Source organism: Stenella coeruleoalba (assembly GCF_951394435.1).
Source record: "Stenella coeruleoalba genome assembly, chromosome: X".
Classification (NCBI taxonomy): domain Eukaryota; kingdom Metazoa; phylum Chordata; class Mammalia; order Artiodactyla; family Delphinidae; genus Stenella; species Stenella coeruleoalba.
Window position 1 is genome coordinate 3,681,838 of NC_137152.1, and position 14,162 is coordinate 3,695,999.

A 14,162-nucleotide genomic window follows, 5' to 3' on the forward strand; every position below is an offset into this window, starting at 1 on the left:
GCATATGGGCTCAGTAGTTGTGGCTCGTGGGCTCTAGAGCGCAGCCTCAGTAGTTGCGGCACATGGGCTTAGTCGCTCCGCGGCACGTGGGATCTTCCCGGACCAGGGCTCGAACCCGTGTTCCCTGCATTGGCAGGTGGATTCTTAACCGCTGCACTACCAGGGGAGCCCCTATATATCCATTTCTTTAAATAAGATAATAAGAACCTGCAGAGAAAGTACCACTTTCCTCCCTTAGCAGAATCTAATTTTTAATTTTTTTTCTAATCAGGCAGCCCAGAAAAGGGGAGGTGATGAATACATTTGGAGGAAGTTGTGGGAAAGAAAAAACACCTCTGCCATCTGACTGCTAGTAACTAGCCTGATAATGGCTAAGTGGGGTGGGCCCCACTGCATAAAAATAATTTGAGGTACCAGGAGATAAAAGTCGTCCGCAAGCATGTGGGGATAAGATGGAAACAAGGACAGTGCGCAACCACGAAAAATGACCCAGATGACTCACCATCCTTGCGTGTAAGTTACTCAACTCCACCAAGATGGGCTTGGTCATCTCTGATGGTGGTGCTTTATCACTTCTGGAACATGCAACTCTAAAACTATTCCATCTATCTATCCATCTATCTATCTATCTATCTACCTACCTACCTACCTACCTACCAATCCCATCTTTCTTCCTCTCTCTTCCTTCCTTCCTTCCCTTCCCTCCCTCCCTCCTTCTTTCTTTCCATCTATCTATCCATCTACCTATCATCTATCTCAACTATCATCTATTTATATCTACCTACCTACCTACTCACATCTATCATCTCTACCAGCTATCTGTGTGTTATGTATCCATCCATCCATATCTGTCTCTATATTAATAAATCATTATCCATCTAGCATTCATCTGTTTATCTATCTACAATCTCTGTATCTGTATCCATCCGTTCATCCAACTGTTCATCCTTTATATCTGTCCATCAATCATCTATTCTATCTATCTATCTATCTATCTATCTATCTATCTATCTGTTTTTTGGGTTTATCATTCCTACTGTGTCCCCACCTCCCCTGACAGGATGATAGTAATTAATTTATCAAACAGGCTGCTCTATCTGCTTTCTCAGCTGCTTTCACTGCACCCAGCGCCATCCCACCACATTCACACCATCCCCACAACTGCTTCTGGAGGGAACACTCTCGAATCTTGCTCCCCAAAAGAGTTGGGGATAATTGGGAACCAGAAACACTGGCATCATTTTGCAGGCTTGTTGGAGATGCAGAGACTCCAGCCCACGCAATCCCTGCTGGATCAGAACCCGCCCTGTGGCCTGATGTCAGCACATCCTTGGAACAACGTTTGAGAAGCACTGATAAAAATCGCAAATATGGGCTTCCCTGGTGGCGCAGTGGTTGAGAGTCCGCCTGCCAATGCAGGGGACGCGGGTTCGTGCCCCGGTCCGGGAAGATCCCACATGTCGCGGAGCGGCTGGGCCCGTGAGCCATGGCCGCTGAGCCTGCGCGTCCGGAACCTGTGCTCCGCAACTGGAGAGACTGCAACAGTGAGAGGCCCGGGTACCACAAAAAACAAACAAACAAAAAAACGCAAATATGCTCATACCACTTTGGCGCCATCTTTTACCGTCTGCTGCTTGAATTCAGGACAAGGTGCACACGGCATGCCTTGTGACTTGAGGCATGTTATCAGCTGGATGCTACTCCCCTCCTTCCCCACACCTTTCCCGGTGACACCTTCTATTTTTCAGCTAGGACAGAAAAAAGCCATAGTTCCCCAAACTCGCCGAGTCTTCTCACTTTGAGGGTGTGAGTTCTGCCCTCCCGAAGCATCCGCCATCATTGGTTTGTCTCCGTGGATGCCCACATACTTGGAGGGATGTGGTTTGGGGTAGCTTCCTACAGAGCACTGCCCACCCCTTGCAGACGAGGTTAAGGGTCCGTGTCTAGACTCCCACTGGCACCCTGGGTACCATCTCCGGCACCTCCTGCTGCTTCCTGGCTGTACTTCCCTGCTCTCCGCTTGGAGTCCTAGGATGGAGAGAGCTGCTTCTTTCATTTTTAACAGAAGCCCCAGCACAAAGCTGGGGTGATGGAGAAGCTTGGTAAACATTTGCAGAAAGAATAGATGAATGAACGAATGCATACGTTTTTACCATTCGCTGAGTTATTCAGAATGGCCATTCAGAATGCATCAAATGGTGAAAAAAGGAATGACTCCCCTATTTCAAAAACTGGCCAGAGATCTAATTTTAAATCCACGAAAATGGCTTTTCCATTAAATAGATATGACATATGTTTATGTATTCATGAAATATTATTTACATATTTATAAAATAGTTACTTATTTACTTATATGTAAACACATATTTTGTATTAGATAATATAACTGGTATACACTAGAGTTAAAATACGTATATATAACATGATATATATACATATCTGCAATATACGTGTAATATAAAATGTATGTTTTAAATATATAAAATATATTACATATTATATCACACATATGGTATATTATATCATTTTATATACAAATGTATGTTTCATATAGTATAGCTATTATATATGTATATAAATATAAAAATATAATTATACTTTATAAATATATTTGTTTATTAAAATTCAATTGTAAATACACAATATATTAAAATATTTATTTGTATGTAATATATAAATGTGTATGTATATGTGTATATATGTGTGTATATATATATCCTGTGTACGTCACATTCAGCAAACGACCTGAGCCCAACATGTAAAAAAAAATTCAGAGTTCGAATACAGCAGTCACAGTCTTTGCTGTTTTCCTTTACCTGAAAATTAGCTAATATTATCATGACATTCATGAACTTGAGTTAGAAATTTTTGCTGCATCCTTCATTGGCGAAGAGTTTGGGCTCTGAACACACGATCTTCCTTTGAATCTGAGTTCTGCTGCTGCCTTGTAGCTTAATGTTTCTGATTCTCAACATCTTCAGTTCTAAAATAGAAGTAATACAGGTGCCTGCCCCTTAGGGCTATCGTGACTGTTAAGATAAGGAATGACCAGGTGCATGTGAGGACTGGACAAGTTAGGTCGCATCAGCATGGTAGTAATTTTCTGCCTCTCCAGTTGTATTCAAATGAATTTCTTGCTGTCAGAGATTTACTCAAATAAGGCTACTAGAAAGATTTAAGGCATGACAACAAACACAACTCAAAACCCAGCAACATAAGAAGCAGCAGTGGCTTCCATTTCAGGAAACATCCTCTTGTTATGAGTTTCACCAACCAGAGTGCCTTTCTCCAATGTCAGGCCAGAAGAAAATCCCTAGCGGGGACACAAAACCTGTTCATGAGGACGAACCACAAGAAACTGATCTATTACCAACTGAGTGTGCCGTTTATCATCTACGTCAGATGTATCGCTTAGTTTTTAAAGTGAAAAAGACATCTAAAGAAGGAAAAATAAATAAATAGGATAGGCCACCTACAAAAAAAGAATGGACGCGTAATTATTTGCACAAAGCATTAGAAAATACTGTGATATTTTATTATTAAAAATGCTGCTGAAAAGTTTATACATATGTGTCCAGCCATATATATCTTCTATCATTACTTAAGGCAAAATCAAAAACAAAATCGCAAAATAATAATCCAAGAAACCATTAAACCCTGCGTGCCAGTGAAGGTCAAGAATAAAAGCCTAGGAAAGTTTTTTTCTAACTTATGTCTTTTTTTTCTTTTTTTTCCTCTTTTTTATAGATAGCAAGTATATTTTATTCTCATAGAACTCTATGAAGATTCTATAACTTCTTTCCATGTAGAAATATCATTTAAGGTGTATTAAATTGCTTTTGATCATAATCCTTTGTAAAAGCTAAAGTTATTCACTTAACAAGAACTCTTTTTTTTTTTTTTTCCTTATCCAAATGTCACAAGCCTGATACATTACTGTGCATATTGCTAGCAGAAGACAATTGGAAATACTAAACAAATACTGGAATTCACATTACAAACATACCGGACCCACATCGGTGCCAAGCATCACGTCCTTTGTAGTTTCCTGGAGAGCCTATTCGTCGTAGCTTAGCTGGGGTAATACACAGCTTGCAGAAATGGCCTGACAATAGCTTTCAAAAATGATGAACAAAAATCGTACCCATGACACCTCTAGCTGCAGGAGTGATGTTTCACTCTTTGCGAAGTTGGGGTTATAGTTCACATATGTATACACAGAGAATCACTCTTAAATTTAAACCAAGATGAACAACAGAATTTATTGGACGATCTGTATGCATTCTTAAAAGAACTCTCTTTTTCTAGGGGGGGCCATTTTCAAACACTTTGATAGACATTGCTACAGATTTAGTTCAGGGGTTCAATAATTAAAGATTATACAAAGAGACAAGGAATTTGGACTATCTTTGTGGAGAATGTCCACCTTGGCAAAGACGTATAGTGCTGCGTTTCCATGAGAACCATGCCCAGAGACATCTTCAAATATCTTTGGCTACTATTTCCTGGTGTTGCAATAACTTTTGAAAGACAAAACATAAAGTCACCATGGTTACTATTCTTTTTCCTTCCACTTTAGGACACTTGCAAAAGATTCCTTAAGGAAAATTAAAAGGACGATGAGAAAATGACAAAGTGTCAGAGGGACAAACTTCTCATCCCTGTCTCGCCAATTTAAAATGACTGAATATTTCTGTGTGTTATCTTGACAGTGAAGCCATCCTAACTTCCCGGAAAACCCATGCAAAACACTTTGAATGTTCTATCCTTTTGTTTGTTTTCTCTCTGTAATACTCCTGGATCAGTGACTGATACACAAATCCACAAATGGTAATAGTTTCAGACAAGCATATGTTTTATCCCATAAATGATATAAAAAATAAAAATCCCTGCTTACTGATAAATAAGGGACTTACTGCTTAAACAGAAAGGAAAGACACATGCCCTCTTTCAATCTGATTAGCTAAGCTGAGCAGGTATTTCATCAGCCAAACCCTTCTGCAGCTGCTCGGGAGTACAGAGCTGTATTGACTCAGCAGAGCTTGGCCCTACCAAAGACAAGCTTTCTTTTCCTTTTTGGCAGGACCCTGGGATGGGAAGCAACTCTTCCTCAACAGATTCAAAGAACCAGAACTACAGAACGAGACTTGTATTCTGTTTCTCCCCCGCGGTCACTCTGCATGTGCGTGCGTGTTTCGAATTCAACAAGCTTTAAATAGGCTCCACGCTGGGGATCCATCCTGGGGTTGCAACTTCATGAAGCCTTAACACACAAAAATAAAAGTCTTCCTAAAAATAACGGTCTCCTAAGAATGCTGTCGCATGCACTTTCCAGCCCAAGAAGGGGAGAGAGAGCCTAGTCGAACAGACGGTCTAGGTCCGCTGTGTGACAATCACATCCTCCTACAAATGAAACACGTTAGAAAACCCCATGTCTGTTGGCCACAAGGAATTAAGAAGAAAATCCTCCTTTGTCCTGGAGGAGACAGAGGTGATATGACTAATGTATATATCGATTTATATACATACAGACCACAATGGAAAGCACAATCTTGCTAAAAGCTCTTTCAAACTGAAAACACCAATAAAAGCTTTTTTTGTTGTTGTTTTTGTTTCTGTTTTTCTCTCGGTGTGTGTTTGTTTAAACGCACGGCTATATACATTTTTTTATTTTTATTTTTACAAAGTTTCTTAAATAGAGTTCAGGCTGGCAAAACATCTCTTTGCACAGAACTCTACGTATGTAACTGCATAGTCAGTTCTTTTATTTTAATAATAAAATTCTACTTTTCCTTCTCTCTGGATTACACCTCCATATGCTGGGTAAAAGCCCATAGATTCTTTCTTCACTTAAGTAGAGCCATCTGTCGTATGGCACAAAAAGAACTTTTATTTATTTATTTCAATTGTAATTAAAAAAAAAAAAGTGTCCTCGGCCGAGTTTCAGAAGTTTCAGCTTCTGTGGTCACACTGGAAACATCCAGGTCCTTGAAACTTCGATGTCCTAGTTGCACTAAAGTTTGCCGGATGGTGGAGATCTTAAAGCAGTATTGTAACAGCAATGTATACGTTTCACATTTCGTAGGGTCAGAAGTTGATCTCATTGTACTGGGAGATGCCAATGGAAAGGGTCTGCAAGGACACAGTGGCTGCCCTTTTGCTTTTTGTTTTGTTTTGTTTTGTCTTAAGCCAAACATTCCCTGTTTGCAGATGTTGCTTCTTTCTTTCTCTCTTCGATGTGGCTGAGGGGAGGCGCAAAGGGAGGGGAAGAAGACGGCAAAGCTATACTCTAGTGGTTGAATGCCCGTGGGGTAAATTTGTACTGTTTTGTCCTCCACTGAAGGTATTGAACGTGTGCAAAGGCTGCATCCCCGTCAGTGTGTTGGGAATCATAGTGATGGTATTTGGTGTCATAAGTGGGATGTCATCGGGGGACCTGCGCAGCGTGAGGGTGTAGTCTGGAGGGCAGGTGAGCCTCAGCGTGTCGTGAGCCTGCAGGGACTCACACTCGTGATCATGCTCCAGCTGTTTCATCTGCAGGGACATGATCTCTTCGTTCTGGATGTGAGCGATGTCATTTGTGGTATTTCTCTGGGGACTGGGGCGCCTGTGTGTCTCATGGCGCCTCTTGTCCTTCTTATAGTACAGCGCTGCGAACGCCAAGATGTTAAGGAAGAGTAAGGATGCCCCCACGGCAATGGTGACGCTCAACTCAGTGGAATAATCCCGTTTGGTTTCGATGAGGACGGTGGTGTCCTCAGGCCCCGTTTTATGAGGGTCCTTGGAGTGTTTGGGGTTGTTGGCGGGAGTGATCGCCGGGCGTTTGGTCGTGGGCCATATCTTGGCAGGAGATCGCCGAGTTCCGTAGGGAAAGGAGGTCATGTCCGGAGGAGGAACCTTTGTGGTTGTGGACACATACTGGAATATCTCATTCAGGTTGTGCAAGTGAGGCACGAGTTCCAACCAGAAAGCCACTTTTGTGGCTCGGTAATGGTCCCTCACTCTGGGTTTCAAGCCAATATGCAGATAGAGCTGGTCTTTGGGGTTATACTTGGACCAGGCCACTTCCTCAAAGCGATTGGGTTTTGTGTGAATGAACTTGGTGTCCTGAGGAACGGGCTGATTAGGATCACTGGGGACAGAAGGGAGAAAAAAAGAGAAAGGTCACACTCTTCCACATTTCCCAAGTAAATTTTAATCACATACAATGAAATTACAACCAGATAATCTCATGTGTTTATTGATATGCACAAAGTACTCAAGTAGCAACAAATACATGGTGTTTCAATCCCGACGCGCTACCATCTTGCCTTTTCTTTAAAATCCCCTTACCTTCATTTTAAAATAATTCCTGATGGCAGTATGATAGCATTTTCATAACACTTCTACATTTTTTAAATGCATCCAATTATCTTCCATGATAAAGAAGGAAACCAAAAATGTGTCTTGCATTTCAAGTTTAACTACTTTTGAGTCAGAAATCTCAACCAGGGTGATTTGCCCCCAAGAGGGCATCTGGTAACATCTGGAGATGTTTTTCTGTTGTTATTAGTGAAGGGTGGTGCCATGAATGGGTAGATGCCAGGGTGACTGTTAAATATGCTCCAGGGCACAGGACAGCCCCTCCACAGCAGAGAAGTACCTGGTCCCAGGTGTCAGTAGCATTGAGGCTGAGAAATCCTGAGTTAGAGGCTATGGTCCAAGATTTGTGCCATTCTCTTTCTTCCTCAAGAATTGCTTCTTAGGTAAATGAATAGATACTGTGGTTACAACTAAAATGTATGTTAAAAATCAAATAAAAACTGGCTTTTGTAATTACAAGATGTTAATAAATAGAATTATGTATCAATTGTTCGCTCTCTCTCAGAAGGAGAAATATGTATGTACTTGGAAACCTTCTGAAGACTGAGTCACGTAAAGATCACACAACATTCCGTTGATTTAAGAAGTTTGGTCAGACGGTGCTTTTAGATATGCAGAGTTAAGGATTTTAGGAAAAGTACCACACGATGCAAGAAATTGAGGGTTTTTTTAATAGATTTCAAGTGTGCATGGCAACTATGAACCTAAGAAGTCTCCTATGATTTACATAAGTGGACACAGGCAGAAGGAGAATCACCAAAATGGAAAGATTCTCCACAAAACATGGTACTTGAAACATCTTTGCAACTAACTCTTTTAAGATAACAGACAACCTCCCCCCGCCCCGCAAAGATATCATATTCTCATTTCTTCCATTTTTTTTAGGCTTGGTAAAGTGAGCTGTAAAACAGGTTTCATCTTAATGTGTACTGGTTTGGAAAATTTGAGATCATGCATGATATCATGCCACCTAGTTGACATTGAACATTCAGACATGATGTGCAGACCCAGTTTGCTTAGATCTATTACTCCAGGTGCTCTAGCTTCTATTTTCCACCTAACACTTTTATGAAGCTGCCTTCAGCCACTGCCTGTTTGCTCATGTATCAGAAGGCTGGGGAACCAGAAGGTCCCACTGGAAGACCTAAAGGCTACAGACATTCCCAAGTAGCGTGCAGGATGCGAACGATGCACTTGACCAACAGATGCATCTGCCAAAGGAAGGACTTTAGCCCTCAGCCTCAGGCTGTCAAAATCATTTCCATACATCAAGTTCTGCATCTCTCCCTCTTTACAAGCTGTGAAATCTTGAGCAAATCCTTAAGCCTCTCTTAGCCTCATCTTCCTCATCTATAAAGTGGATAAGAATACTGGGATGGAAAGGAAGTGAGAAAGGTTAAATAATAACTACAATATTCCTGGCATGTAGTAAGAGCTCAATAAATAGTATCCCTCTGCAATGCATAAATTAGAATACCTACAAATTGCTAGCGACAGAGGACTATAAATAACATCCTGTATACAGCCACAGAATATACCTAATACTATACATTCTACTTAGTATATGCTACATAAACGTATACTGTATACCAGTATACATGGTACACTAATATACTAGATACAGTGTATGCTGCATAACAATATACTGTATATATGGTACACTGTTAATTATATATAGTATATACTGTCTGTGTACATCATAGCATACATGGTACAGTATATACTGTATATAGTATATGCTATATCAAAGTATACTACACACTGTGTATAGTATATACCACTGTGTACCACAGTATATATGGTACACTGTATACTGTATATAGTATACATTGTATAAAAGTATACTATGTATTTCATAGCATATATGGTACACTATATACTGTACGTAGTATATGCTGTATCAAAGTATACTGTATACCAGTATACATGGTACACTAATATAGTGTATGCTGCATGACAATATACTGTGTATATGGTACACTGTTAATTATATATAGTATATACTGTTTAAAAGTATACTGTGTACATCATAGCATACATGGTACAGTATATACTGTATATAGTATATGCTCTATCAAAGTATACTATACACTGTGTATAGTATATACCACTGTATACCACAGTATATATGGTACACTGTATACTGTATATAGTATACATTGTATAAAAGTGTACTATGTATATCATAGCATATATGGTACACTATATACTGTATATAGTATATGCTGTATCAAAGTATACTGTATACCACAGTGCATACGTTATATTATACACTGGGTACAGTATATACTGTATAAAAGTATACTGTATACAACAGTACATACTGCATACTATATACACACACAGACATATATATATATATATAGATGCATAGGTATATATATGAGCGTAGATATGATTACATATGTGGTATGCAGGACAAAGAAATTTTACCACATAACTGAGTACACACTAACGCTGTGCTCTTATTAGTGAGATGATAAAATATAAAAAATTGTAGGTCTTAATACTATGAGCTTTCTTATTTATGTGTTCATTTATAAACATTTATATACTTTAAAATAATCTGCTTTTAATTCATTTTTATATTCTTACATGTTTTCAAAAACTGTTGGATTTAATATAGCACCTCATGTTTTTTTATTTGAGTCTTCTGAAATACATTGTTGGAAAATTCCTATTTAACTGGAATCTGTCATGGAGAAATTTGTCATCGATTTTTATCGTTCTAAAAGCAACGAAAGGGAGCAAGGATTCCTACTATGTTTGCATTGATCTGATTTCACGGAATTGGGTCTTTTAGTTGTACTGACCTTTTACTGAAGAGAGGGCATCCAGGAAAGAGAGTGTCTTTTCATGTAGGATATTTGTCGATTTTTTTTATGGAATTCGGTGTACATTTGAAAGGTAAGGAAACACATTTATTTTGTTCTCAGAGAATAGAGGATTTTGAAAATCCGGTAAGTATGCTTTAGGCCGATACAACCTATCAAAGTTCTGGGAGATGCACAGTCAGAAGCCTGAAACCAAGATAAACTCACGGCGCTTATGAAGGCTCATCATTTCCCCTTGTCAAACACCCCAAAGACAGTAAGATCTCTATGTGGGATACCACTGCCTTGTTGTTTAGACTTTGCTTCAGCACATGGCGTCTTCTAATTCCCATGAGTAAAGTTCAAGATGATAATGATTAAGGAGAGAATGAAACAGACACACCTTCTTTCTCTAGTAAAAACCTCAACACCTACCCATACTCCTCGTCACCTAAACATACATTTTCACCTGTCATATTTCGTTTGCGATATCATCTTAGAAGTGGAGGCTAAATGCGTCTTCAAGGTCTTGTGGTTCATCTTATTTGTGAGAGATGGGCAACACGATTCCTTTAAAAATACCAGTGAACCCTCTGATATGCTCCTTTGGATGGTATAAGGTTTTCCTTACCCCTAAAACAATGCCGTGGTTGACCATTTGTCCCTAGACCTCTAAGATGAAAACTACCCCCTGCACCAAGAAGTATGTGTTCAGTCCGTCCTATACAACCGGTAGAGGTGTTCCTTCACTGAGCTTAAAATACTTTGGGGCAATAAACGTCACTTTCAAAACCAGGCTTTGACTGCAACTCTATCTAGCCCATCTTTCCTGTCTGTTTCCTGATTTTTTGCAAAGACTGAGCAAAAGTTGAAATATAAATCAATCACAAGATATGAGCAAAATCAAAAGTAGAGATGGAATCTGAAAACCAATGAAAAATACGTCGTCCCACCCACTCGACCTATACAACTGTATTTCGACATATTGGAATATATATGTTGCTCTTCTTACATAATATATATTGGCTTATCGGCCAACAGCCTTCCCATCTCTGAATTCCAAGAGCCTCCGAGGCCTTCCATACAGAATGGTAAAGGTACTGTTCACAGCCATATCTTCTGTAGAGACCCTAATTCAACCCATTTTATCCACCTCTCCTCACACAGAACCCAAATTGCATTGGTCCTTGATCAATGGGCACCTGATTTCTACTGAGTGGCCAGGACCAACACCTTCCCACCTATTCCCAAAGAGGTTGGATGTGACAAAGAGTTTAAATCTGTGTAATCATTCATAAACCTTGGGATTAGTTTTAATTTTTCCCAGACATAACTTCTCATTTATCAAAACTCTCCAAGTAGCCTTATTTCTAGCCTAATACTTAATGTCCTGGCTTCACTGTCCTTTCCCAGCGCTGTTTTGGGTTAGTCTTCTCACCTGGATTATTGAAACAGTCTCCTAGCAACGTCCTTCCATCCTTCTATCCTTCCTTCCTTCCTTCCATGCCTACCACACACACCATCCCCACATTATGTTTTCTCTGCTTAACAACAACAAAAACTTTGCATACCAGATATATCTACACTTAAGCCTACATGTAAGGTCAGAACCGTTAGCTTTGGTCATACAAAAAGAAGCCCCAGTGTTCACCTCATCTCAGCAAACGTATGAATAGTCAGGATCATCGGGGAGGGGCAGCAGATGTGAAGTTCCACCCAGCGATCACGGCAAAGCGTGTTCTGACACAACATAATCCTTTCTTCTCAGCCATGTGTTGTGATTAGACGTACGACAGGATACTCTTATAACCAAACTCCTGTCTCTGTAGTGCTTACAGGGAGCAGTGGATGGCGCTCAAGTGTATTCCATCATATTCTGTGGGTCACTGCCTGAGTATGGGTTCTGGAGAACAGAGTCAAGCATCTCACCTCACACTGTGACATCAGGGATGGTTTATCCTATGCTCTTCCCTTGCTGGCATCAAATAAGGTATGAGACCCTTGATGACATGAGAGATGGTTTACTCCCATGCTGTTCCATTACTGGCACCATGCTGCCTCATTCTCCTCAGCTGGACCACTTTGGCAGCCCCCTAGGGACAAAGAAATCCTCCACCACACAGGGCTGATCATGCCACTACCCTGTTTAAAATCAATCAATGAATAACTAGCAACCACCTCATGAGCCATATCATCTATTGGCGAACACCGAAATCACTAGACTTTGCTCAATCCCCCATTTTCTGTTAAACCATAAGCTACTGAGATGTGATCCTCCTGACTTACGTTTGAAACTGCACACTGCATTGCAGGTTAGGGGAGGTTCTGAGTAACTTCCTTAAAAGATGATTTGAGGGTTTCCCTGGTGGCGCAGTCTTTAAGAATCCGCCTGCCAATGCAGGGGACACGGGTTCGAGCCCTGGTCCGGGAAGATCCCACATGCCACGGAGCAACTAAACCCGTGAGCCACAACTACTGAGCCCGCGCACTAGAACCCGCGAGCCACAACTACTGAGCCCACGTGCCACAATTACCAAAGCCCATGCACCTAGAGCCCGTGCTCTGCAACAAGAGAAGCCACTGCAATGAGAAGCCCGTGCACTGCAACGAAGAGTAGCCCCTGCTCGCCGCAACTAGAGAAAGCCCGCGTGGAGCAACAAAGACCTAACATGGCCAAAAATAAATAAAATTAATTAAAAAAAAAGAAAAAAGAAGATTTGAGTCATTCCAACGACCTTTCTAATGTGTTGTGAAAACTCATTGCATTAATATCCCCAAGTACGATTTCAGCTATGCTCCACATGGACCACAGAAATAAAAATAGCTCCTGCTTGGATAAAATCCAGATTTTTCAGACTGACATCCGAGGCCATCCATTAGCGATATCCTGTTCCCACAGTGAGATCTCTACCTGGACTCTGGTCAGATGACGGCTATTCCTCCAAGCCAAGTCCTTATTCCTTCCCCATCCGCTACTTTAGCATCTTTATGAAATCCAAAAGTATCCTAAACATGCACCACTAGTGGCCACAGGAGTATACTGGGCCAGGGATTAAGCCCAGGCTATCTGACATCTCCACCACTGTGTTCCCCAAATGAGGGGCGTGAACCACAGGCAGTAAGCGAAGTGATTTTAGGAATATAGAGTTATGGAATTAAAAAGCACTCAACATCTTAAAAACCATTTTAAAGAACACTCAACATTTTCAATCCTCACTTAGTCGTTGACAGGTCCTGGTGACCTATAGGTTTGGTGCTAGCATTTCTCTACCATCTCATGACATTAATTTCCTTTAATTTTTCTTTGTTTTTTTTTTTAACAACAAGAGAAAATCCATCTCAGAGCCTTTGGCAGGCAAGCACAGCTAATGAGAATTTAATGGCTTTATTTGGATTTTGTAGTTTTCTTTAATGGTTCAATTAAATTGATGATGAATGATCCTAGCTTTCCATTTAAGAAAATCATATAAAATTGATTCCCAAAACACGTGAGAGAAAAAGAAAGTAGATGGCTTTAACAAAAGTAAGTCATGATCTGTGTTTAGATGTTATGGAATTAATGATGGGTTTGGATGGTGATGTAGTCGATAGGCACGGCCATGGTGTGGGAAACGCTCCTGTGAGTGTTTTTGTTTCAAAAGAAGGCAACACTTTGCAAGGGCAGGCATTACCTATCTGAGTTCTATGACACAATTGGGCATTGGTCCTGCCTTTAAAAGGGGTTATGCATTGAACTGTTTCCCTCTCAAATTAAGATACACTGAAGTCCTAACACCCAGGACCTCACAGTGTGATCTTGTTGGAAATAGGGTCATTGCAGATGTAGTCAGTCAAGTTAAGATGAGGTTGTAGTGGAATTCCCTGGTGGTCCAGTGGTTAGGACTCTGTGCTTCCACTGCAGGGGGCACTGGTTCGATCCCTGGTTGGGGAACTAAGATCCTGCAAGCCACACGGCCCGGCCAAAAAATAAAAATTAAAAAAAAAAAG

At 40.5% G+C, this 14,162-nt stretch overlaps 1 protein-coding gene across 12 annotated transcripts in view; it reads right to left on the minus strand.

Annotated features, from left to right (window-relative positions):
- Positions 1 to 3,687: 3,687 nt before the first annotated feature.
- NLGN4X (neuroligin 4 X-linked) overlaps positions 3,688 to 14,162 on the minus strand; it is a 921,956-nt gene continuing 911,481 nt past the window's right edge. For all 12 annotated transcript variants that reach the window (XM_079910741.1, XM_079910740.1, XM_079910739.1 and 9 more), the window contains one exon: positions 3,688 to 7,132. In XM_079910741.1, the coding sequence (XP_079766867.1) occupies positions 6,283 to 7,132 (850 nt within the window). In that variant the 3' untranslated portion in view covers positions 3,688 to 6,282. The remainder of the gene's footprint in view (positions 7,133 to 14,162) is intronic.